General features: G+C 43.9%; 1 protein-coding gene across 2 annotated transcripts; it reads right to left on the bottom strand.

Moving 5' to 3' along the window:
* Nucleotides 1-1,680: 1,680 nt before the first annotated feature.
* On the bottom strand, nt 1,681-15,509 carry PHB1 (prohibitin 1). Of its 2 annotated transcripts, none has more exons than XM_077252583.1 (7): nt 15,037-15,509; nt 12,615-12,719; nt 11,602-11,763; nt 11,354-11,496; nt 7,102-7,218; nt 3,210-3,305; nt 1,681-2,271 (listed from the first exon to the last, which is right to left on the bottom strand). In XM_077252583.1, the coding sequence occupies exons 2-7, from the start codon at nt 12,700-12,702 to the stop codon at nt 2,059-2,061; spliced, it is 819 nt and encodes a 272-aa protein (XP_077108698.1). In that variant the 5' UTR covers nt 12,703-12,719; nt 15,037-15,509; the 3' UTR covers nt 1,681-2,058. The 2 variants fall into 2 exon arrangements, with proteins under 2 accessions (XP_077108698.1, XP_077108699.1); XM_077252584.1 differs by lacking the exon at nt 15,037-15,509 and adding an exon at nt 13,778-13,889.
* Nucleotides 15,510-25,010: the final 9,501 nt, after the last annotated feature.

The following is a 25,010-nucleotide window of genomic DNA, read 5'->3' as shown; positions in this document are numbered from 1 at the left end:
CTCTCCGTAGTGCTGTCATGGACGACCGATAAAAATACTTCAAATTTTATTATTTTTCTCTAACTAAGGGGGTGATAAAGGGGGGGTTTGATTTACTATTTATAGCGGGTTTTTATAGCAGATTTTTATGATTGGCAGCCGTCACAGACTAAAAGACGCTTTTTATTGCAAAAAATAGTTTTTGAGAGCTGTAATTTATCTATATTTTGGCCCACAGAGTCATGTGAGGTCTTGTTTTTTGGGGGACGAGGTGATGTTTTTATTGGTACAATTTTCGGGCACATGACATTTTTTGAAAGCTTTTAATTCAGATTTTTGGGAGGCAGAATGAACAAAAACCAGCAATTCCAGCATTTCTTTGGGGGGGGGGGGGCGTTTATATCGTTCCGCGTGTGGTAAAATTCATAAGGCAGTATTATCCTTCGGGTCGGTACAATTACAGCGATGCCTCATTTATAGAATTTTTTTATGTTTTGCCGCTTTTGCACAATAGAAACTATTTTATATAAGCAATAATTGTTTTTGCATCATTTTGTTGAGAGCTATAACTTATTTTTCTGCTGATGGAGCTGTATGGCAGCTTGTTTTTGCGGGACAAGATGACATTTCAGCGGTACCATTTTATTTATATCAGTCTTTTTGATCGCGTTTTATTGCACTTTTTGTTCGGCGTATGATGGCAAAGCATTGTTTTTTACGGTGTTCACTGAAGGGGTTAACTAGTGGGATAGTTTTATAGAGCGGGTCGTTACGGACGCGGCGATACCAAATAGGTGTACTTTTGTTTGCTTTTTATTTAAATAAATAAGTGGATTTATTAGAAAAATATTTCTTTTATTTTTTTTCTTTATTTGGGATTTTAAGTATTTTTATACATTCTAATTTTTTTTTACTTTATGACATTATATAGTGATGTCCCACCCTGAGAAAGTCAGACCGCTGATCTCACACTTTGCATAGCACTGTGTCAGATCAGCGATCTGACAGGCAGTGCAGGAGGCTTGCCGGCGCCTGCTGTTAGCAGGCGCTGACAAGCCACCTCACTGAAGGATCCGGAAGGACTCCAGTGGCCATTTTGGATCTGGGATCTCCATGGAGACCACCTGAACAACGCGATCACATCACGTTGTTCCAGTGGGAGAGCACAGGAAGTCCCCTCCCTGCTCGATTGACAGCGGCATCAGAGGGGTTAAATGCCCACGTTCGGCGCTGGCACCGATCGTGAGCATTGCTGCAGGGTGTCAGCTGTCACATAGACCCGCACATAAACTTGTGATTCTTTGGGGAGTTTTTGTTGTCTGTCCAATATGCATATTTTGTTACATATTTAGTAAACTCCAATTTTTATATTGGAAGATACCGTCCCCCTTCTTGTATCCTGTGGCATAAACTAGACTGTAAGAGAATGACCTATTAATACACCAATCAGACAAAACATCGAAACCACCTCACTGATATTGCATTGGCTCCCCTAATACCATCAAAACAGTAATGATCTGTGGTGTCTGGCATCAAGACTAATCATACTGGCTTCTTTTAAAGAATTATGATGCCTGGTTACTTTTACCACACAATAAGTGTCATAAACACACCGTCGATGTGCTGAAGCATTGACAATTCATGGGAAATACAAACTACTATAACGTCAAATCTAGACTGAAGACAATAACACACTCAATGTATTCTTACTTCTTTCTTTTTATTAATGAAAATCCTGAAATTTGAGAACCAAGGGTGCGCGCTCTCTTTAGGTTACATCTTGGCCTTGTGGTGTAACAGAGGAGGCACAGATTGGTTAGGATGCTGTGCGAGTCAACTCCATATCAGAGTCAAGTGACAGAACACCAACATATCACAATATAGAGAACCAAGACTGCATGCCTTATGGATTACCAATATCTGCACATTAATGTCATGTGTTACTACATTTGGCTCCTCCATGTGATAGAGGATCGTTAGGTCACTTGCCTCCTCTATGATGGGGAATCTCGGACAGTCCACTGCTTCCTGAACTGTAGATTAAGACCTTACTGGGGACAATGACAACGACTGGGGAGACTACTGCGGCAGTTGTAGTAGTGTGGACTGTCCTGAGGGCAAGTATGTCACATTACGGGACCGAGATAATTGGTAGGCGATGTCTTCAGCAGCTTCCAGTTTGCGCAGCTCAATCAATCCGTCCCCGACTTCTGCCAACGATGTTGCAATCAGCTCAGCTGCCTTAGAGTCTCCTTCAGCGGAAATAACGGCAGCCTTTTTCTGTTGCTCAGCCTGTAAATAAAGGAAGTAGAGATGAAATTATGTACAAAGTTAGATGCTGCAAGTTTACATGTCAGATACATTAGGAAGTTTCCAAGGCCATAAATGTAAGTGGCCACTGTACTGTCTCCATGGTAAACACAGCTATCCTATGCCATGGCATCCAGTCTACCCAATGGCAAACAATCTTTAATCATCTCAGATTGTACCTGGCACATGAAATAATTAAAATTAATAAATTCTGGATCTCCCTGCAGAGCTGTCCATTTACTGATACATCCCACAAGTTTTTTCCCCATCCCTGACCAGGACCTTCCTCAGATTTAAAAACACACAGTATGAGACAACTGTAGAAGGGTCAAAGATAATTAGTGTAGCCCGGTACTGCAGCTTAGTCAAGGCAGAAGTCACACGTCCGCATTCGGTGGTCTGTGACTATTGTGAATGGTGATAGTGATGCAGGAGTTGCAGTTCGCACATGCCATCTTCATATGGATGACCTACGTCTACAGTCAACTTCTTCCAGCTGCAATCTTTAGGCTGGTGGAAAACCCCCGTTCTGGTGATCAGTGAGGGACATGCACAGATATAGCAGTATGCATTGGTTGAGCAAATAGTTAAAAGCTTGTTGAAGCTGAAACAGCTTAAGGGGTCTTTTCCTGCTTCCTGTATAGACCATGTACAACACATGACCCCGGCAATTATTCATTGAGCTCAATGGTCACACGACAGCTTCACCAATGAAGTCAGCGATTGGGTGTAGTGGTCATGACAATTATGCCTGGCACATGACTGCAGCATGGCTGTTGTGAAACACTTTAGTGGCAGGGGCTTCGAGAAAGGCAAGTATAGTGGGGTATTTTTTACCAAGTTCATATTCGCAAAATTATTAAAAATCCAGACAGTCCCTTAAATTGAGCAGGCATATACATCCCCATAAAAGCCTTTACCTTCTCCACGATGAACCGGGCTCTCTCCGCCTCCTGCTGGGCCACTTGTTTGGCTTCTACAGCTTCTGTGAACTCTTTACCAAATGTCAAGTGAGTCTATGAAGAAGAAGAAGATTACCCAAGGTACTTACATAGAGCCACGACACTTCCCAAGAAGAATGATCAGATATAATAGAGAAAAAAAAGGAAGTAAAACTCCCAACAAAAGCCCTCAGCAGAAAAGAGGTTCCTTTTACACAATATAAACTTATCAGAATGGATTGCGCTAATGCAATGTGCAAAGTATTGTGACATCTGCTCCACCTGTTAAAGTCAGTGTTTTTCTGCTGACACTGACCAGGCTAATTTAGGGAACCTTGAACCTGCTATAGCAAGTAATCACGGCACCACAAAGAGGAGCATTGAGTAAGTGCGGGGATTCCCTGCTCGTGTTGCAGCCGCGAGAAGTGCAGCCGCAGGGACTCAAGCACGCTAAAGACACTTAGCACCTGAGCATGCTTAGATAACACCTTATCCAAGCACTTTGCTTATCACAAGTCAGCATCATACAGGGAGAAGTACACCCCCCAGTGAAACCGAATAACACTCACCTTGACTTAACTCATTAGGTGCCAAATATCTCTGCAATGGAGAGGCAAAATGTAACCCCTTCACCCCCTTGCCCATTTTCACTTTCTTGACCAGGCCAATTCTGACCACTGTCACTTTATGAGATAACTCTGAAACTCTTTAATGGATTTCACAGATTCAGAGATAGTTTTTTCTCGAGACATATTGCACTTCAGGATAGTGGTAAAATTTGCACGATATGACTTGCACTTATTTATGGGGAAAAAAAAATAAAAATAATTAAATTTTTCCCGAGTACACTGATACCCCATATGTGGAGGAAAACTACTACTTTGGCACACGGCAGGGATTGGAAGGGAAGGAGAGCCATTTGACTTTTTGAATGCAAAATTTTCTGGAATCATTAGCAGATGCCATCTCATGTGTGGAGCCATTGATGTACGTAAAGAGTGGAAACCCAGACAAGTGACCCCATTTTGGGAACTATACTCATCAAGGAACTTCTCTAGATATGTGCTGAGCATTTTAAACACTCAGATGCTTCACAAAAGTTTATAAAGTTGAGCTGTAAAAAAAAAAAAGAAAAAAACATTTTTCCCACAAACATGATTTTAGCCCCCATTTTTTTTAATTTTATTTTCACAAGGGTAATGGGAGAAATTGCACCATAGGATTTGTTGTCAATTTCTCCTGAGTGCCCGATACCCCGTTTTTTTTCTCAGTCTCTCGTTCTCATCCCCGGAACAGAAAGTAGGAATTCTATGCCCGATAAATCAAAATGGATCCAACAAAAAGAAAAAAAACTGACCCAGCGCATCAGTTTTTCACAATTTGAACCGGATCCTTCAAAAATAGACAGATTATGCCTGAAGGCAAAAAAAAACAACTGATGTGTGAAAGTAGCCTAAGCCACATGGCGGTACTCAGGAGATGGAGCGCTATTTACCTCCTGGAGCGCAGATTTTCCTTGAATAGTTTGCAGACTCCATATACAGAGCCCCTAAGTGCTAGAAGAGCAGAATCCCCCCCCCCCCCCCCCCCCGAGTGACCCCATTTTAGAAATTCCCTTTAAGAATTTATCTACAAGAGTAGTGATGATTTTGACTCCATGGGTGTTTTCCAGTAGCGAACAGCAGTGGATATTGATTGTGAAAATTGGTAATCTGCCATTATAGTGCCCAGTACCTTGTAGTTCCCCGTACAGTGTACTGCCCAGCTCGTTTATTTTTCAACGCTGTTCACTAGTGGGACAGTTTTATAGGTCGGTCCAAAATAATACAATGGCGGCTGACAGCACTACTGACCAAAGCGGTTGCCCGTCCTATCTCCACTGGACCCAAGTGGAGGAGTACATACCAAGGGTTAAAGTGAAGGACAGCATCCAATCCAGGTGAAGACCACAAATTCTTTATTGTGCCATAAATGCAACGTTTCAACCTCAAGGGTCTTTTTCAAGCATACATGACAGTCAAATTGACTAACATGACGACATCGGGTCAACATGGCAACATTCGGGCCCCCACGATGACTCCCATTGGAGGGGAGAGGGAGTCCCCTTTGTCTGCCTGCCATCTAAATGCTACGATCGACAGATTTCAGCATTTAGCAGGTTAAACTGCCGAGAGAGGTGTGGGCACAGCTCCTGGTGAGTGCCGGGAGTCAGCTAATGTATCCATACGTCCAAGGTCGGTAAGTACTTATCAACCTGGACGCATACATACATCCAGAGAGTCTTGAAGGGGCTTTAAAAAAAAAAAAAAAAAAAAAAAAAAAAAAGAGGCCCCTTCAATTACATCATCCCTCTAGCTAAAGAGGTTCTTTCACCAAATTTTTCATGTTTACGTGATGGGAAGAAGATTTGGCTGCACATTGTAGCTAGAGATTTAGTGAAACTAGAAATACAATTGGACTACTGCAATTAAGACATGTCTGTCTCCATAGCACCAGACCACAAACAAGCCATGTGTAGTCTGATACTGCAGCTATGCTGTCTTGTCTGTCGCATACTATGAGCCAATCTGCAGACTGTACATTAGCAAGGTCTACGGACAGGTAACAGGGAGTATAACAGTAACATCAGACAGTCTCCAGCTGTAACCCTATGTAGCTCAGTACAGGGGCTGTAGACACAAAAGGAAGAATATTTTTTAATCATGGCTACTTGCAGAGCAGCTTCTGGTTACATTTTATAAGTACCATATATACTCGAGTATAAGCTGACCTGTGTATAAGCCGACCCCCCCTAATTTTGCAACAACAACAAAAAAAAAAAAAAAACTGGGAAAACTTAATGACTCGAGTATAAGCCTAGGGTGGGAAATGCAGCAGCTACCGGTAAATGTCAAAAATACAAATAGATACCAATAAAAGTAAAATTAATTGAGACATCAGTAGGTTAAGTGTTTTTGAATATCCATATTGAATCAGGAGCCCCATATAATGCTCCATACAGTTTATGATGGGCCCCATAAGATGCCCCATATAATGCTGCACAAATGCGGATTATGGCCCCATAAGATGCTCCATACAGACATTAGCCCCATATAAAGCTGCACAAACAATGATTATGGCCCCATAAGATGCTCCATGTAGACATTTGCCCCATATGCTGCTGCGATAAAAATTAATAAAATCACATACTCACCTCTCGTTGCTCAGGCCCCCGGCACTTGCTATACACACCTTTCCTGTTCCACCACTGAGCGCCGCTATGTCTTCCCCGTCCTCTGCACTGACTGTTCAGGCAGAGGGCGGCACGCACACTAATCCCGTCCTCTGACCTGAGCATCAGTGCAGAGGACGGGGAAGTCGCAGCGGCGGTGGAACAGGGAGCAGGTGAATATCGCACACTGCGTTATACTCACCTGCTCCTGGTGCGGTCCCTGGTTCGCCGGCAGCTTCTTCCTGTAATGAGCGGTCACATGGTACCGCTCATTACAGTAATGTATATGCGGCTTCACCCCTATGTGAGTGGTGTGAGGTCCATATTCATTACTGTAATGAGCGGTACCATGTGACCGCTCACTACAGGAAGAAGCTGCCGGCGCCGGGGAACCAAGGACTGTGCCAGGAGCAGGTGAGTATGATTACATACTGTAGCTGCTGCTCCACCTCCCCTGCTGACCCCTGGGTATGACTCGAGTATAAGCCGAGAGGGGCAATATCAGCCTAAGAAAAAAAAATGGGCTGAAATTCTCGGCTTATACTCGAATCTATTTTAGTTTATAAAGCTGGACTTTCCTTTAAGTTTAGGAGTCTCTGACTACATAAAGCCATTAGTGACATAAGACACGGGAATTTATAAGCCCCTGTATGAACTTACCAGTGACACATCATCCAAGATGAGACCAAATGTAGCCGCTCTCTCCATCAGATCTTCACTGACCTGCCTTGAAACCAATTCTCTCTGCGTAATCAGTTCTCCTGCATCAAACCGGGCCTGTCATAGACAAGTAGTGAAAGGTCATGATAAATACAGGTTTATATCAAAGAACAGCTTGGCCAGGACAATCTAGGTATAAAGTCATCAAGTCCTGTGTTGGTAGATTCGGAGACATTAACTGGAGAAAAGCAGACTCTCCTGCTGAAATGGCAACAATTACAGCTTGTGGCAAAGCAACTGATGCATGTCTGCCCCCTTAAAAAGGGATTTTCTACCGGTCTTATGGCTAGGTCATCAATATCAGATGTAAGACGTGTACAGAACAGCACCTGACATATCCCCACTTCATCCGAATAGGCACGGCTCCTAAAGAGTACGGGAGCAGTGCTGTACATATCTAGTCCATGGTGGAGCAAATCAGAAGGCGCTCCAAACGCCCACCAATATGGTACTGATAACAGCCTAAGGATCAATATACTAGAGGAGAACTACTGGACCAACAACTATTAGATGCACAAAAGTTATTTATGCAGAGCACAACTCCCCCAGCTGTTTTTTTTTTTGCTTTCTGGCATAAAAATTAAGCTTAAATTGTGTTCTCTTTTCAGTAAACATTTTTCATTTTTATTTAGTGGACTTTTTTTCCACTTTGATGGGGGCAGGTCTATAAACTGCAATTAAGACTGGAAGCAGCGTTTCACAATCTCTGTGGTCAGACAAAGAAGCACGTTAACCTGTATGCACAGTACTGAGTATATGGCGATTGAGAAGGCAGACCTGATAAATCATGTCTGCCTTCTCTGCTGGAAGTCCAGATGTGTGACAGCCAGCAATGACATGCAGCAGCTCTATTATAGCCTACGACCGGTCCGGAAGTAGTTTAGGAAAACACTTCAAGAAAATATCATCGCTTAAGTCAGTTTTATGTTATTTTTTATGTCTCCCCCTCCCCCCTCCGCTATTTTTCATGTCATTAAATAAAACATAAAATTCTCTCACTGGCCACTGGACATAACATTAGGGTACTATCACACAGTGCAATTTTGATCGCTACGACGGCACGATCCGTGACGTCGCAGCGTCGTATGATTATCGCTCCAGCGTCGTAGACTGCGGTCACACTTTGCAATCACGGCGCTGGAGCGATGCCGAAGTCCCCGGGTAACCAGGGTAAACATCGGGTTACTAAGCGCAGGGCCGCGCTTAGTAACCCGATGTTTACCCTGGTTACCAGCGTAAACGTAAAAAAAACAAACAGTACATACTTACATTCCGGTGTCTGTCCCCCGGCGTTCTGCTTCTCTCCACTGTGTAAGCGCCATAGCCGGAAAGCAGAGCGGTGACGTCACCGCGTCACCGCTGTGCTCGCTTTCCGGCCGGCAGGCGCTCACAGTGCAGAGAAGCTGAGACGCCGGAGGACAGACACCGGAATGTGAGTATGTAGTGTTTGTTTTTTTTACGTTTACGCTGGTAACCAGGGTAAACATCGGGTTACTAAGCGCGGCCCTGCGCTTAGTTACCCGATGTTTACCCTGGTTACAAGCGAACACATCGCTGGATCGCTGTCACACACAACGATCCAGCGATGTCAGCGGGTGATCAAGCGACGAAAGAAAGTTCCAAACGATCTGCTACGACGTACGATTCTCAGCAGGATCCCTGATCGCTGCTGCGTGTCAGACACTGCGATATCGTAACGATATCGCTAGAACGTCACGAATCGTGCCGTCGTAGCGATGGAAATTTCACTGTGTGACAGTACCCTTAGGCTCCGACTCATTGTCTTGTGCAGGGCATGATGTGACCTGGACAAAGGTCATTGTGTAGGAGTAGGGGGGTGGGAGCTGTCATTTCAAATGGCAACTTTATAGCTTTAAGAAACACTGAAAGAAATCAAGAACAATAAATGTGTTGGTAAGTAATGGTTACTTTTTTAACCAAGCATAGTGAAAAGTTATGGAGTCACTCAATTATGAGGGGAAAAATTAGGAACCACCCTGTAAATTTTCATTCCCAAAACTAACACCTGCATCAAATTAGATCTGCATCTAAAAAAGGGAAACAAATATGGAATCATGAATGAAAAAAAAAAAAAAAAAAAAAAAAAAACCCCACTCCAAAACATCACTAGTATTTTGTTGCACCACTTCTGGCTTTTATAACAGCTTGCAGTCTCTGAGGCATGGACTCTTCATCAATCTGGCCCCAACTTTCTCTGATTGCTGTTGCCTGATCAGCTTTGCAGGTTGGAGCCTTGTCAGGGACCATTTTCTTCAATTTACAAAAATTTTCAATTGGATTGAGATCCGGACTATTTGCAGGCCATGACATTGACCTTCTGTGTCTTTTTCAAGGAATGTTTGCACAGTTTTTGCTCTATGGCAGGATGCATCATCTTGAAAAATGATTTCATCATCCCCAAACATCCTTTCAATTGATGTGATAAGTGTCCAAAATATCAATATAAACTTGTGCATTTATTGAAGACGTAATGACAGCCATCTCCCCAGTGCCTTTACCTGACATGCAGCCCCATATAATCAATGACTGTGGAGATTTGCATGTTCTCTTCAGGCAGTCATCTTTATAAATCTCATTGTAACGGCATAAAACAAAAGTTCCAGCATCATCACCGTGCCCAATGTAGATTCGTGATTCATCACTGAATATGACTTTCATCCAGTCATCCACAGCCCACGATTGCTTTTCCTTAGCCCATTGTAACCTTGTTTTTCTCTGTTTAGGTGCTAATGATGGCTTTCATTTCGCTTTTCTCTATGTAAATCCCATTTCCTTTAGGCGGTCTCTCACAGTTCGGTCACAGATGTTGACTCCAGTTTCCCATTCCTGCATTTCCTGCTTTGGAGACATATTGCTTGAAGTTTCTGGTCTTGACGCTTTGATGTCTTCCTTGGTCTACCAGTATGTTTGCCTTTAACAACCTTCCCATGTTTGTATTTGGTCCAGATTTTAGACACAGCTGACTGAACAACAAACATCTTTTCCAACATTGCGTGATGATTTACCCTCTTAAGAGTTTGATAATCCTCTCCTTTGTTTCAAATGACATCTCTCCTGTTGGAGCCATGATTCATGTCAGTCCACTTGGTGCAACAGCTCTCCAAGGTGTGATCCCTCCTTTTTAGATGCAGACCAACGAGCAGATCTAATTTGATGTAGGTGTTCGTTTTGGGAATGAAAATTTACAGGGCGATTCCTAGTTTTTTCCCTCATAATTGAGTGACTCCATAATTTTTCCCCTATGCTTGGTTAAAAAGTAACCATTACTGACTACCACATTCTTTGTTCTTGATTTCTTTTAGTGTTTCTTAAAGCCATAAAGTTGCCATTTGAAATGACTTTAGTTTTGTGCCACGCCTGTGATCTGCTTTTTTTTCTACAAAATTAAACAACTGAATGAACATCCACCAAGGCCGGTGATTCCATAATTATTGCCAGGGGTTGTATATCATTAGTGCAGTGCGTGTGTGGCTTACGGTATATGGTGTTTAGCTAATAATTAAAGAAAAAAAAATGGCGTGGGGGTCCCCCTTAAATTTCATAACCAGCTGAGGGAAAGCCGACAGCTGGGGGCTCATGTTTATAGTCTGAGAAGGGGGTAATGAACATGGGGCTTATCAGGCTATTAATTTCAGCTCATAGCTGTCTACTTAGCCTTTACTGATTATTAACAAGGGGTAACTCCTTTAAAAAAAAAGGACGTGGGATCCAATTATTTCCAATAAACAAAGGCTTTTTAAATCAATTTGTCTTACAGTCACCATGCACGACATACACATCAGGGCTTCCTAATAGATGGATGCATAAAAAAAAAAAAACAAAAAAAAAAAACAAAAAAAACCCCGCACAGAATACTCTTCGTCCGCGATTCTTTTCTCGCACCCACTGATTTGTATTGGTGAGTCTCGGCCATTTCACAAGGCCACATTGCAGCATGCTGCAAATTTTTCCTCACCCCAATTTTAGGTGAATTAAAACTCACAGATTGTAGAGAGGGAAATGCAAGGTTTTCTCACATTGCAGATTCCATTTAAGGGGTCGTCTTATGAGGATAACCCCTGTCCATGTCCTGTTATGGCAGAGTCATGCTAGACGGGAGGGAAGCGCTGAGAATCCTTCAATGTAATGATACTTTTCCCTGCAGTCAGTTTACATTTGTGTTCACACTCACCACCACAGACTTCAAGATCTCAGTGGTAATGGATGGTAAGACTCTTTCATCATAGTCCTCTCCAATGCTGGTGTAAATTCGGGGCAGCTGATTGGCAATGGGCCGGAAGAGAATACGCAGGGTGATGTTCACGTTCTGCAGATCTGTGGAGGGATGGATGTGGTTAATAAATACCACCTCTACATACATATTATATATACAGATCCAGATTACAGTTTTGTGACATGGTGCTGAGGTTTCATGCTCACCTTTGCTTCCTGTTATTACAGGGACATTACGGGGACGTGAACGGCAGTCGAATATTATTGGTTTCTGGACCCAGGGAATAAGGAAGTGTGTACCTTCATCCACCACCAGATCCTGAACACCTCGAAATCTGTCAAAAATGACAGCGTGGTGACCTGCGTCCACTAGAGGATGAATACAAAACAACAACATAGGAATACAAAACAACAACATAGGAATGAGAAAGGTGTGGAGACAAATATGTACAACAGTACATAGAACAAAAGCATAAGAAGAGGTAAACAAAGACATTACTTGAGGTATGAAAACAAACTCAGCCCAACGAATCCAGGAGACAGATGCCATAATAGCTTATGGATGACTGATACCATTATTAGGCATCAGTTTAACGCATCTGCCACCGAAGGCTACATAGGGCATCCATTAAACCGATAGGTCATGAAAAGCAATTGAAATACACAACATATCTGCTTAATAAATGCCTGTTTCAGACAGCATAGGAATTCATCACCCATAGCTTGCCAAGATAAGAAAACATATATTGGTCAGTTGGAGAATGAATGGAGGGAATGTCTAGATGCTCAAAGCTCCATTTTGGGGACCACCGGGTGTCCCAGCGGTCAGGAAGTTCTCACCTATTCTAAGGATAGAAGATATCAGATCTTGTCTAAACATCTACTGGCAAGTTGTATTTCTGTACACCACGGGTTCATAAGCTTTGGCTCATCAGCTGACATGGAACTGACAAGCCCACAACCTGCAGTAACCACTATACCGTGCACGACCAGCTCTACCCTAACCTAATGTATCCTCACCATCCCTTGTGGATTGTGAGCCCTCGCGGGCAGGGTCCTTTCTGATCCTGTACCAGTCATGACTTTTACGGTTTAATATTACTGTACTTGTTTTTTTTATAATGTATACCCCTCCTCTCATGTAAAGCGCCATGGAGTAAATAGAATAATGCATAATATTATCTACAGTTGAGTGCATGAAAACTGCAAAATGAACTTACCATTATATAAGGCAGAGTTTACAACACCTCCAGCAATGGCCAACCCCAGACCAAGCTTTCCAATTGATTCAAACAACTTTGCTGCCATTTTCTTTAATATGGGGCCTGCAATGACAAAGTATCAGATATTACTAAGAGATCAATATATTAGTGCAAGAGTAATGCAAAGGCCTCTTTCACACTTCAGTTGTTTGGCATCAGTCACTTCCGACATAGTGACGGATCCGTCACAATTGTTGAGAAAACGGTTCCAACGGATCCGTTTTTTTGACGGATCCGTTACTTGGGGGTTGTCTGGGAAAAGTATCTACTTTTTGGAGCATGCGCAACTGAAAAAACGGATTGGGGCGATGGCTCCGCCGAAATGACGGACGCGACGGATCCGCCGCCCATAGGCAGCCATTCTATGGAATGACGGACGCGACGGATCCGCGGCGAACAGTCATTTCGGCGTTGACAAAAAACGTTTCAATGTCCGTCTATGTCTAGACAACGTCCGCCAAATTTCGACGGATCCGTCGCATGACGGATGGAACTGACGACCATCCATCACAATCCGTTGCCAATGCAAGTCTATGGGAAAATAACGGATCCGCCAAAAAAAAAATGGCGGATCCGTTATTTGAGGAAACTGGCGGTTTTAGACTGACGCCAAAAAACTGAAGTGTGAAAGAGGCCAAACATGTGCAATAAGAGCATCAGACTAATACAGTATTATGAGGCTGCGCAGAAAGCAAACTGACTGCAGGTGGCACGTTTCCATGTATTTTATGACTGGAACGCTTGTGATACTCAATAGACAGCTGTCAAGGGTAACACTTTATTACAATCAGTTACATAAAAAAGTGGGGGAAAATGAAAAAGAAAAAGAGAGAAAGAGAGAGAGAGAGAGAGAGAGAGAGAGAGAGAGAGAGAGAGAGAGAGAGAGAGAGAGAGAGAGAGAGAGAGAGAGAGAGAGAGAGAGAGAGAGAGAGAGAGAGAGAGAGAGAGAGAGAGAGAGAGAGAGAGAGAGAGAATATATATATCTATCTCAGAAGAAAAGCCGTTTTACCAGAGGCGTCTTATTACCAGAAACAAGATGATCAAATGAGCATGATGGGAAGTTCCCACGGTTATTCCAAATGATAAGTTACCCCACATCTATTAGACAGAAGATAACTTACTGATCACTGGGGATCCAAACACTACGACGCCCACCCATCTCAAAGACAAGGGATTCTACAGATCTACAGCTGTCATGAGAAATGGCACCTCCTTCCCATTCTCTCTAAGGGACTGTCAAGAAACCAGGCGGCACTGTACTTTGCTCTTGCTGTCTGTCCCACAGAGCAGGGCTGGAAATCTTTCCTCTGCCAAGAGCTATTTGGATATTTATACCATCCTTCGGGGCCGTACAAATCACTCGTTAACTCCCCACAAAGTACGTCCTGATGCTGGCACTGGTGTCAGGACGGAATCTCACTACATGCTCCTCAGTGTTCCATAGTGAGTCCTCTGGGCACATGTGCACAAAGCAAGAAGAAATTAACAGGCAGGCGGTCATCAAAACCCATCTGTCGGCCCAAGCACTGGGGTCCCCAGGAATCTGCCCAGGGGCTGGAGAAAGTCAGTGCGGGCCATAAATCGCTCATGGGCCTGAGGTTCCCCACCCCTACCATAGAGAGTGAATGGACCACAAGTATGAATATTCGGCCATTTTTCCATTCAGTTGAAAACCTACAGAGACCCATTATTGGGATGGGTGGGGTTCCCACTAGTCGGACCCCCAGCAACTTATGTCCTATTTTATGGCAATGATAAAGACAGGAATAACCCTTAAAGCATAAAATCTTTCTTCGCAGTTACCCAACAACAGCAGCCCCCACCCCCACACACAGCGGCGGCCCCTCACCCCCAGTCACTATGGCTTGATGGAGGCTCTGTGCCCTCACAGTTATTCTTCCCAGGGGATAACGCCACCTAATGGGGCACGTATGGAGGCACCATATGAAACTGGGGGCAGCCGGACGCACCAGGACCCCACAAACATCTCTGGGGTCGGTGCCATAGTATTGCTCAGTGAAGCACTCTGTGGCTGTTTCACACATACAATTCCCAGTATGCTGGGAGCAGTGGTTCTCCAAAGCAGGACACCATTAATATCCATGAAGAAAGATCTACTTAAAAGGGAACCAATACTTTCCTTAAAGGGTTATGGGGTCTGAATGACTGGTGAGCACTTAACGGAGCAGAGCCCACAACTGTACATTGTATACCAGTCCCAGGGGTTCCCCTATTATGTATGTGGGGAACGTACAAATGTCTGATTATCAGGGTATACACATACACAGCGCAGCCCCTTGCATGGACCTCCTACCGATATAAGACCCCCATGACCCAGCATTATTCCCCCCCAGTGCCTCCTCGGCCTCCCTGCACTCACCTCCTCAAAGCGAGTCTGACCTCCACATGAGCCACGCAGCTTTCTGCGCATGCGTAACCTCTGTCCTTCACTAGACTAGAAAGTTATTGGCCGGTCGCCGGCGCGCTGCACCACGGTATTTGTAGTCTGAAATCATCTATCCCGCTTAAGCGTCTAAGATGTGAAGACTACAATACCCGGCATTCCTCTCGGTAAGGCAGACGGTTCCGTGCTGCTGCCCTTGGCACATGGTGACAGGGAATCAGGGGAGGTGTCCGCTCGCTGCTGCAATAAGAGTCATTTTCCTGCAATGTTACAATTCCGGGTGTTATTATATATTACGGGGTAATAAAGTAACTGTGTGACAATAAATCCGTCCTCCGTCTACTGCTGCCGCCCTGACCCCTGAGGGGTAACTGTGTGTGGTGTAGATATAAGTCCTCCAGCTGAAGAGTTGGCGCCTCCATCTTCCACTGGTGAAGGTGCTGCCATTTGCATCAATGGTGCAGACAGCGCCCTTCTAACAGACTTGACGCTCATTCGCTCCATTAGGAGTAATTATGGACAATTTCCCTCCATTTTTTAAATTGATCATTCATATTTAGGCCATTCCTCCACTTTCCACATACAGTCATGGCCGACAGTGTTGCCACCCTTCAAATTGTTTCAGAAAATGAAGTATTTCTCCCAGAAAACTATTGCAATTACACATTCCTTGTTATACACACGTTTATTTCCTTTGTGTGTTTTGGAACAACACAAAAAACAGAGAAAAAAGTCTAATTGGACATAATTTCACACAAAGCCCCAAAAATATGTTGGGCAAAATTGTGGGTAAACAACGTTATTTCACGCATGTGATGCTCGTTGTAACTCACCTGTGGCAAGTAACAGGTGTCGGCAATATGAAATCACACCTGAAACCAGATAAAAAAGGGAGAATTGACTCAATCTTTCCATTGTGTGTCTGTGTGTGCGACACCAAGCATGGAGAATAGAAAGAGAACTGTCTCAGGACTTGGGAATCAAAATTATTGAACAATCTCAACAATCTCAAGGTTACAAGTCCATCTCCAGAGATCTTGATGTTCCTTTGTCCACGGTGCACAACATAATCAAGAAATTTACAACTCATGGCACTGTAGCTAATCTCCCTGGACGTGGACGGCAGAGAAAAATTGATGAAAGATTGCAACACAGGATAGTCTGGTGTATGAGCAGCCTCAATTAAGTTTCAAAGAAATTCAAGCTGTCCAGCAGGCTCAGGGTGCATCAGTGTCAGCAAAACTATCCGTTGACATTTGAATGAAATGAAACCCAGGAGGACCCCACTGCTGACACAGAAACATAAAAAAACTAGACTACCATTTGCCAAAATGTAAGTGAGTAAGCCAAAATACTTCTGGGAAAGCGTCTTGTGGATAGATGTGACCAAGATAGAGCTTTTTAGTAAAGCACATCATTCTACTGTTTACCAAAAATGGAGTGAGGCCTACAAAGAAAACACAGTACCTACAGTCAAATATGGTGTAGGTTCAAATTTGGGGTTGTTTTGCTGCCTCTGAAACTGGGTGCATTGACTGTGTGCAATAAAACCAAAAGGTAGCACTTTGTAGCGCTATAGCATGCAAACATGAAATATGAAAATTGAAGTGCATTACTGCACTAGAAATATGAAAAAATTGAGAATGCTTAGCACATAAATTGGCCAATTCATGTGTACCTGGCAGCCACGTTAAGGCAATCCTCATTGCCAGTACCTAATGCCAATCCTCACTTAGTCTACATCTCTCTGAGAACCAAATATGAATCCTCTCTGGACTAAAGTCTATATCTCAATGGAGGGGTAGAATTCTGCTGCAATTAAAAACGCCTGAGGCTAAGGGGCAGAGTGCTCAGTCAGAAGGCAAATGCACATGAACATCAAAAAACTGATTGTGTTTGGATGTGACAGTCAGTTTTTTGATGTTCCTGACTGTGTAGAAGGCATCATAATATCTGAAAATCACCAAAGGATTTTGAGTCCAAATGTAGTGCTCAGTGTCAGAAACCTGGGTTTGCATCCTAGTGTTGTGAACTGTGTTTCTGGGCTCCCTCTGGTGGTCACTAACGGTATTGTGTTAGGTATGTCTTGTTGCAGGCCTGAGCTCCAGCTGTGTCGTTAAGCAGCGGGTGTTTCCTATTTGAGTCTCCTCTGGACTCAGTCTCTTGCCTGGCATCGTTGTATCCAGACCTATTTGGTCTCCTCCGGATTCCTTTCAGTCTGCCTCATGTAAGAAAAGCTAAGTCTGTTTTTGTACAATTTGGATCGTTTGCATTATTCAGTGTTTTTGTCCAGCTTGCTTTACATTTGATTTTTGACTCGCTGGAAGCTCTAGGGGGCTGATATTCTCCCTCCACACCGTCAGTCGGTGTGGGGGTTCTTGAATGTTCAGCGTGGATGTTTTGTAGGGTTTTCTGCTAACCGCATAGTCCACTATCTATTTTCTGCTATCTAGACTATTGGGCCTCACTTTGCTGAATCTAGTTCATCTCTACGTTTGTGTTTTCCTCTTGCCTCACCGTTATTATTTGTTGGGGGCTTTCTATATCTTTGGGGTTCAATTTCTCTGGAGGCAAGCGAGGTCTTATTTTTTCCCTCTAGGGGTAGTCAGTTCTCCGGCTGGCTCGAGACGTCTAGAACTAACGTAGGCACGTTCACTGGCTACTTTTAGTTGTTTGTGTCAGGATCAGGTATGCGGTTAGCCCAGTTTCCACCTCCCTAGAGCAGTATTTATATTTTTGCTATCTTGCCGGAATATCAGAGATCCTCTGCCATTGGGATCATAACAGAATGCCAGGCCAAAAGAAAATGTTTAATGCATCGCAGAAGCGGGATTAAAAAGAAGTTCTGAGTTTTTTGTTTTTTTTTTGCTGCTGCAGTTTGCCTAGCTTCTTCCATCCCCTTTTTCTCTGAGTGGCTGAAACTCTGCTGCTGATATGAATGTCCAGACTTTGACTTCTAGTGTGGATCAGCTTGCTGCTAGGGTGCAAAGCATTCAGGATTTTGTTATCCATAGCCCTATGTCTGAACCAAAAATACCTATTCCTGAGCCGTTTTTTGGAGATAGATCTAAATTCCTGAATTTTAGGAATAATTGTAAATTGTTTCTGTCTCTGAAACCTCGTTCCTGTGGTGATTCCGCTCAGCAAGTTAAGATTGTTATTTCCTTCTTGCGCGGCGACCCTCAGGATTGGGCCTTCTCTCTGGCGCCAGGAGATCCTGCATTGGTGAATGTTGATGCGTTTTTCCTGGCGCTTGGTTTGCTTTATGAGGAGCCTAATCTTGAAAATCAGGCTGAAAAAATGTTGCTGGTTATCTCTCAGGGTCAGGACGAAGCTGAGGTATATTGCCAAAAATTTCGGAAATGGTCCGTGCTTACTCAATGGAATGAGTGCGCACTGGCCGCAAATTTCAGAAATGGTCTTTCTGAAGCCATTAAAGATGTGATGGTGGGGTTTCCTATCCCTACAGGTCTAAATGATTCAATGGCTCTAGCCATTCAAATTGATCGACGTTTGCGGGAGCGCAAATCTGATAATCCTTTGGCGGTGCTGTCTGAACGGTCACCTGATTCTATGCAATGTGACAGAATTCTGACCAGAGCCGAGCGACAAAATCATAGACGTCAAAATGGGTTGTGTTTCTACTGTGGTGATTCAACACATGTTATCTCAGCATGCTCTAAACGTTTAAAGAAAAAAGTTAATCCTGTCGCCATTGGTACTTTTCAGCCTAAGTTTATTTTGTCTGTGACTTTAATTTGTTCATTATCTTCTTACTCAGTTATGGCTTTTGTGGATTCTGGTGCTGCTTTAAGTCTGATGGATTTGTCGTTTGCAAAGCGCTGCGGTTTTGTCCTGGAGCCTTTGGAAAATCCTATTCCTCTTAGAGGAATTGATTCTACGCCATTGGCAGAGAATAAACCTCAGTATTGGACGCAGGTGACCATGTGCATGACTCCTGTACATCAGGAGGTGATTCGTTTTTTGGTACTGCATAAAATGCATGATGTTGTCGTTTTGGGTCTGCCATGGTTACAGGCCCATAATCCAGTTTTAGATTGGAAAGCTATGACTGTGTCTAGTTGGGGGTGTCAGGGGATTCATGGCGATTCTCCATTGGTGTCTATTGCTTCTTCTACTCCTTCTGAGATCCCTGAGTTTTTGTCAGACTTTCAGGATGTATTTAATGAGGCCAGGTCCAGTGCCCTTCCTCCTCATAGGGACTGTGATTGTGCTATAGATTTGATTCCTGGTAGTAAGTTTCCTAAGGGACGACTCTTTAATTTATCTGTGCCAGAGCATGCCGCGATGCAGAGTTATATAAAGGAGTCTTTGGAGAAGGGACATATTCGCCCATCCTCGTCCCCTCTTGGTGCAGGATTCTTTTTTGTGGGCAAGAAAGACGGGTCTCTGAGACCTTGTATTGATTATCGTCTTCTGAATAAGATCACTGTTAAATTTCAGTATCCTTTGCCATTGTTGTCTGATTTGTTTGCTCGGATTAAGGGATCCAGTTGGTTCACCAAGATAGATCTTCGTGGTGCGTATAACCTTGTGCGCATAAAGCAGGGAGATGAATGGAAAACGGCATTTAATACGCCTGAGGGTCATTTTGAGTACCTGGTGATGCCTTTCGGATTATCTAATGCTCCTTCTGTGTTTCAGTCCTTCATGTATGACATCTTCCGGAAATATCTGGATAAATTTATGATTATTTATCTGGATGATATTTTGGTTTTTTCTGATGATTGGGAGTCCCATGTGAACCAGGTCAGGATGGTGTTTCAGGTTTTGCGGGAGAATGCTCTATTTGTGAAGGGCTCAAAATGTATCTTTGGGGTACAGAAGGTTTCTTTTTTGGGTTTTATTTTTTCCCCTTCTACTGTGGAGATGGACCCAGTTAAGGTCCATGCCATTCATGACTGGACTCAGCCCACGTCTGTTAAGAGCCTGCAGAAGTTCTTGGGCTTTGCTAATTTTTACCGTCGTTTTATCGCTAATTTCTCCAGCGTGGTTAAACCTTTGACGGATATGACCAAGAAGGGTTCTGATGTTGCGAATTGGTCTCCTGCGGCCGTGGAGGCCTTTCGGGAGCTGAAGCGTCGGTTTACTTCAGCGCCAGTCTTGTGCCAGCCGGATGTCTCTCTTCCCTTCCAGGTTGAAGTTGATGCTTCTGAAATTGGTGCAGGGGCTGTTTAGTCGCAAAAAAGTTCTGATGGCTCCGTGATGAAGCCATGCGCCTTCTTTTCAAGGAAATTTTCGCCTGCTGAGCGGAACTACGATGTTGGTAATCGGGAGTTGTTGGCCATGAAGTGGGCATTTGAGGAGTGGCGACATTGGCTCGAGGGAGCTAGACATCGTGTGGTGGTCTTGACTGATCATAAAAATCTGATTTACCTCGAGTCTGCCAAGCGCCTGAATCCTAGACAGGCCCGTTGGTCGTTGTTTTTCTCCCGTTTTGACTTTGTGGTCTCGTACCTGCCTGGTTCGAAGAACGTGAAGGCTGATGCACTTTCTAGGAGTTTTGTGCCTGATTCTCCGGGAGTCTCTGAGCCGGCTGGTATTCTCAGAGAGGGAGTAATTTTGTCTGCCATTTCCCCAGATTTGCGACGAGGGCTGCAGACATTTCAGGCTGATAGGCCTGATCGTTGTCCACCAGAGAGATTGTTTGTCCCTGATGGATGGACCAACAGAGTTATTTCTGAGGTTCATTCTTCGGTGTTGGCGGGACATCCTGGGATTTTCGGTACCAGAGATTTGGTGGCCAGGTCCTTTGGGTGGCCTTCCTTGTCGCGGGATGTGCGTTCTTTTGTGCAGTCCTGTGGGATTTGTGCTCGGGCTAAGCCTTGCTGTTCTCATGCCAGCGGGTTGCTTTTGCCCTTGCCTATCCCAAAGAGGCCTTGGACGCACATTTCCATGGATTTCATTTCGGATCTTCCGGTGTCTCGGAAGATGTCTGTCATCTGGGTGGTGTGCGATCGTTTTTCTAAAATGGTCCATTTGGTGCCCTTGCCTAAGTTGCCTTCCTCCTCTGATTTGGTTCCTTTGTTCTTTCAGAATGTGGTTCGTTTGCATGGCCTGAGAATATTGTATCTGACAGAGGATCCCAGTTTGTGTCCAGATTCTGGCGATCCTTTTGTGCTAAGATGGGTATTGATTTGTCTTTTTCGTCGGCTTTTCATCCTCAGACTAATGGCCAGACCGAGCGAACTAATCAGACGTTAGAGACTTATTTGAGATGTTTTGTTTCTGCTGATCAGGACGACTGGGTTACCTTTTTGCCACTGGCCGAGTTTGCCCTTAATAATCGGGCTAGTTCTGCCACCTTGGTTTCACCCTTTTTCTGCAACTCTGGTTTTCATCCTCGTTTCTCCTCGGGTCAGGTTGAGCCTTCTGACTGTCCTGGGGTTGATTCTGTGGTGGATAGGTTGCAGCGGATTTGGAACCATGTGGTGGACAATTTGAAATTGTCACAAGACAAGGCCCAGCGGTTTGCCAACCGCCGCCGCGGTGTGGGTCCCCGACTTCGTGTTGGGGATTTGGTTTGGTTGTCTTCTCGGCATGTTCCTTTGAAAGTCTCCTCTCCTAAGTTCAAGCCTCGCTTTATCGGTCCTTATAAGATTTTGGAAATCCTTAACCCGGTGTCTTTTCGCTTGGACCTTCCAGCGTCTTTTGCTATTCATAATGTGTTCCATAGGTCCTTGTTGCGGCGGTACATGGTGCCTATGGTTCCTGCTGTTGAGCCTCCTGCCCCAGTTTTGGTTGAGGGCGAGTTGGAGTACGTGGTGAAGATTCTGGATTCTCGTATCTCTAGACGGAAACTCCAGTATTTAGTTAAGTGGAAAGGCTATGGTCAGGAGGATAATTCCTGGGTTGTCGCCTCTGATGTTCATGCGGCTGATTTGGTTCATGCCTTTCACGCTGCTCATCCTGATCGCCCTGGGGGTCTTGGTGAGGGTTCGGTGACCCCTCCTCAAGGGGGGGGGGGTACTGTTGTGAACTGTGTTTCTGGGCTCCCTCTGGTGGTCACTAACGATATTGTGTTAGGTATGTCTTGTTGCAGGCCTGAGCTCCAGCTGTGTCGTTAAGCAGCGGGTGTTTCCTATTTGAGTCTCCTCTGGACTCAGTCTCTTGCCTGGCATCGTTGTATCCAGACCTATTTAGTCTCCTCCGGATTCCTTTCAGTCTGCCTCATGCAAGAAAAGCTAAGTCTGTTTTTGTACAATTTGGATCGTTTGCATTATTCAGTGTTTTTGTCCAGCTTGCTTTACATTTGATTTTTGACTCGCTGGAAGCTCTAGGGGGCTGATATTCTCCCTCCACACCGTCAGTCGGTGTGGGGGTTCTTGAATGTTCAGCGTGGATGTTTTGTAGGGTTTTCTGCTAACCGCATAGTCCACTATCTATTTTCTGCTATCTAGACTATTGGGCCTCACTTTGCTGAATCTAGTTCATCTCTACGTTTGTGTTTTCCTCTTGCCTCACCGTTATTATTTGTTGGGGGCTTTCTATATCTTTGGGGTTCAATTTCTCTGGAGGCAAGCGAGGTCTTATTTTTTCCCTCTAGGGGTAGTCAGTTCTCCGGCTGGCTCGAGACGTCTAGAACCAACGTAGGCACGTTCACCGGCTACTTTTAGTTGTTTGTGTCAGGATCAGGTATGCGGTTAGCCCAGTTTCCACCTCCCTAGAGCAGTATTTATATTTTTGCTATCTTGCCGGAATATCAGAGATCCTCTGCCATTGGGATCATAACACCTAGGTCATGGGTCTTTCAGTTGGACAATGACATCAAACATTCTTCAAGAAGCACCCATAAATGGATGGAAACAAAGCACTGGAGAGTTTGGAAGTGGTCAGCAATGAGTCTAAATCCCATTGAACACCTGTGGAAAGAGCTTAAAATTGCTGTTGGGAGACTGCACCCTTCAAATATGAGAGACCTGGAGAAGTTTGCAAGAGAAGAGTGGTCCAAAATTCCAGTAGAGAGGTGTAAGAAGCTTGTTGATGGTTATAGGAAGCGACTGATTGCAGTTATTTATTCCAAAGCGTGTGCAACCAAATATTAAGCTGAGGGTGCAAACAATTTTGTACGACACATTTTTAGAGTTTTGTGTGAAATTATGTCCAATTTGCCTTTTTTCCTCTGTTTTTTTGTGTCGTTCCAAAACACACAAAGCAAATAAACTTGTGTATAACAAAACGTGTAATTGCAATAGTTTTCTAGGAGAAATACTTCATTTTCTGGAACAATTACAATGTGTCAATATTTTCGGCCGTGAGTGAATTTTGTATTGACAATCCCCTTTTCACTGCTGTTTAGCCTCAGTCTATAAAAGCGGAGGAGTGAGTAGGGTATTCAGCTTAACCCCTTTCAGACATGTTCCGCTTATATACGGCGCCGCGGGAGCTGCATTCCCGCAGACCACCGTGTATATACGGCACCGTGATCGCTCGGGCTCACGCTGAGTGCACCTGTGATCGAGTGCGGATGTCAGCTCTATGTGAGAGCTGAAACCCTGCAGGAACACCCATGATCGGTGCTAGCACTGATCGCAGGCGTTTAACCCCTGTGATGCCGCATTCAATAGTGACAGCGACATCACGGGGCATTGCAGAAGGAGGGAGCTCCCTCTGTGCTCCCATCGGCACAACACGATTCAATTGCATTATGCCGATGATTGCCTTGGTGACCCCGAGCCGAATGATGGCCTGTCATGCTCAGAGCACAAGCTCATACACCTCCTCCCTGTATGTCAGACCCTGCTCTAATGTTCTGTAGTGCAGAAGCATTGCAGAGTATTAGGTCAGCGATATGTCAGTGTGAAGTTGATGTCCTATCCTGGGACAATGTAAAAAAGTAAAATAAAAAAGTTAATAAAAATTGTAAAAATATTTTTTTTAAAATCACAAAATAACGAACAAAAAAAAAGAAAAAAATGTTAATCCAAATAATACATTTATTTATGTAAAAAAAAAAAAGTACACATATTTGGTATAGCTGTGTCCAGAACGACCTGACCTATAAAACTGTCCCACTAGTTAACCCCTTCAGTGAACACCGTAAACCCCTAACGACCTGACCTATAAAACTGTCCCACTAGTTAACCCCTTCAATGAACACCGTTAACCCCTTTCTGACCTCGGATGGGATAGTACGCCCGAGGTCAGAACCCACGCTTTGATGTGGGCTCCGGCGGTCTGAATCACGTATTTCAGAGATTCACACTGAAACCCCGGTGAAAGCGCTCAGCATAGAGCGTCGGGCATTACTGCGATCTGTGGGAGGCAGAATGAAAAAATCAGCATGTGAAGAATTGGTTTTATTTATTTTTTACGCCGTTCCTCGTGCGGTATAAGTGATTAGGTGACTTTATTCTTCGAGTCGGTGCAATTACAGCGATACCAGATGTATATCAGGTTTTTATATTTGGCAACTGCCACACACAAAAAAACGCTTTTTATTGTGAAAACTAGTTTTTGCGTCACCATATTTTGAGAGCTATAATTTTTTCATATTTCGGTCGACAGAGTCATGTTATGGCTTGTTTTTTTGCGGGACGAGCTGGCATTTTTATTGGTAGCATTTTCGGGCACATTACATTTTTTGATCGCTTTCTATTCTGATTTTTGGGAGACAGAATGAACAAAAACCAGCAATTACAGGAATTGCTTTTTTTTATACCATTCTGCGTCTGGCAAAATTGGTAAGACTGCTTTATTCTTCTGGTCAGTACGATTACAGCGATACCTCATTTATAATTTTTTAATGTTTTGGCCCTTTTACACAATAAAAACTATTTTATAGAAAAAATAATTTTTGCATCGCTTTATTCTGAAAGCTAAAACTTTTTTATTTTTCTGCTGATCGAGCTTTATGGTGGCTTGTTTTCTGCGGGACACGATTACATTTTCAGCGGTACTATTTTTATTTACATCCGTCTTTTTGATAG

The sequence above is a fragment of the Ranitomeya variabilis genome, chromosome 4 (assembly GCF_051348905.1).
Source record: "Ranitomeya variabilis isolate aRanVar5 chromosome 4, aRanVar5.hap1, whole genome shotgun sequence".
Lineage (NCBI taxonomy): Eukaryota > Metazoa > Chordata > Amphibia > Anura > Dendrobatidae > Ranitomeya > Ranitomeya variabilis.
The sequence above is the reverse complement of the archived record's forward strand: the minus strand, read 5'-3'. Positions and strand labels throughout refer to the sequence as shown.

Excerpts from the sequence above, each read along its gene's own strand:
- PHB1 (XM_077252583.1), bottom strand. The coding sequence starts at position 12,702 with ATGGCAGCAAAGTTGTTTGAATCAATTGGAAAGCTTGGTCTGGGGTTG. Across the intron at positions 7,219-11,353 it reads AGATCTTGAAGTCTGTGGTG|GCCCGGTTTGATGCAGGAGA; the intron begins GTGAGTGTGAAC and ends TGTCTATGACAG. Across the intron at positions 2,272-3,209 it reads CCCGGTTCATCGTGGAGAAG|GCTGAGCAACAGAAAAAGGC; the intron begins GTAAAGGCTTTT and ends CTTTATTTACAG.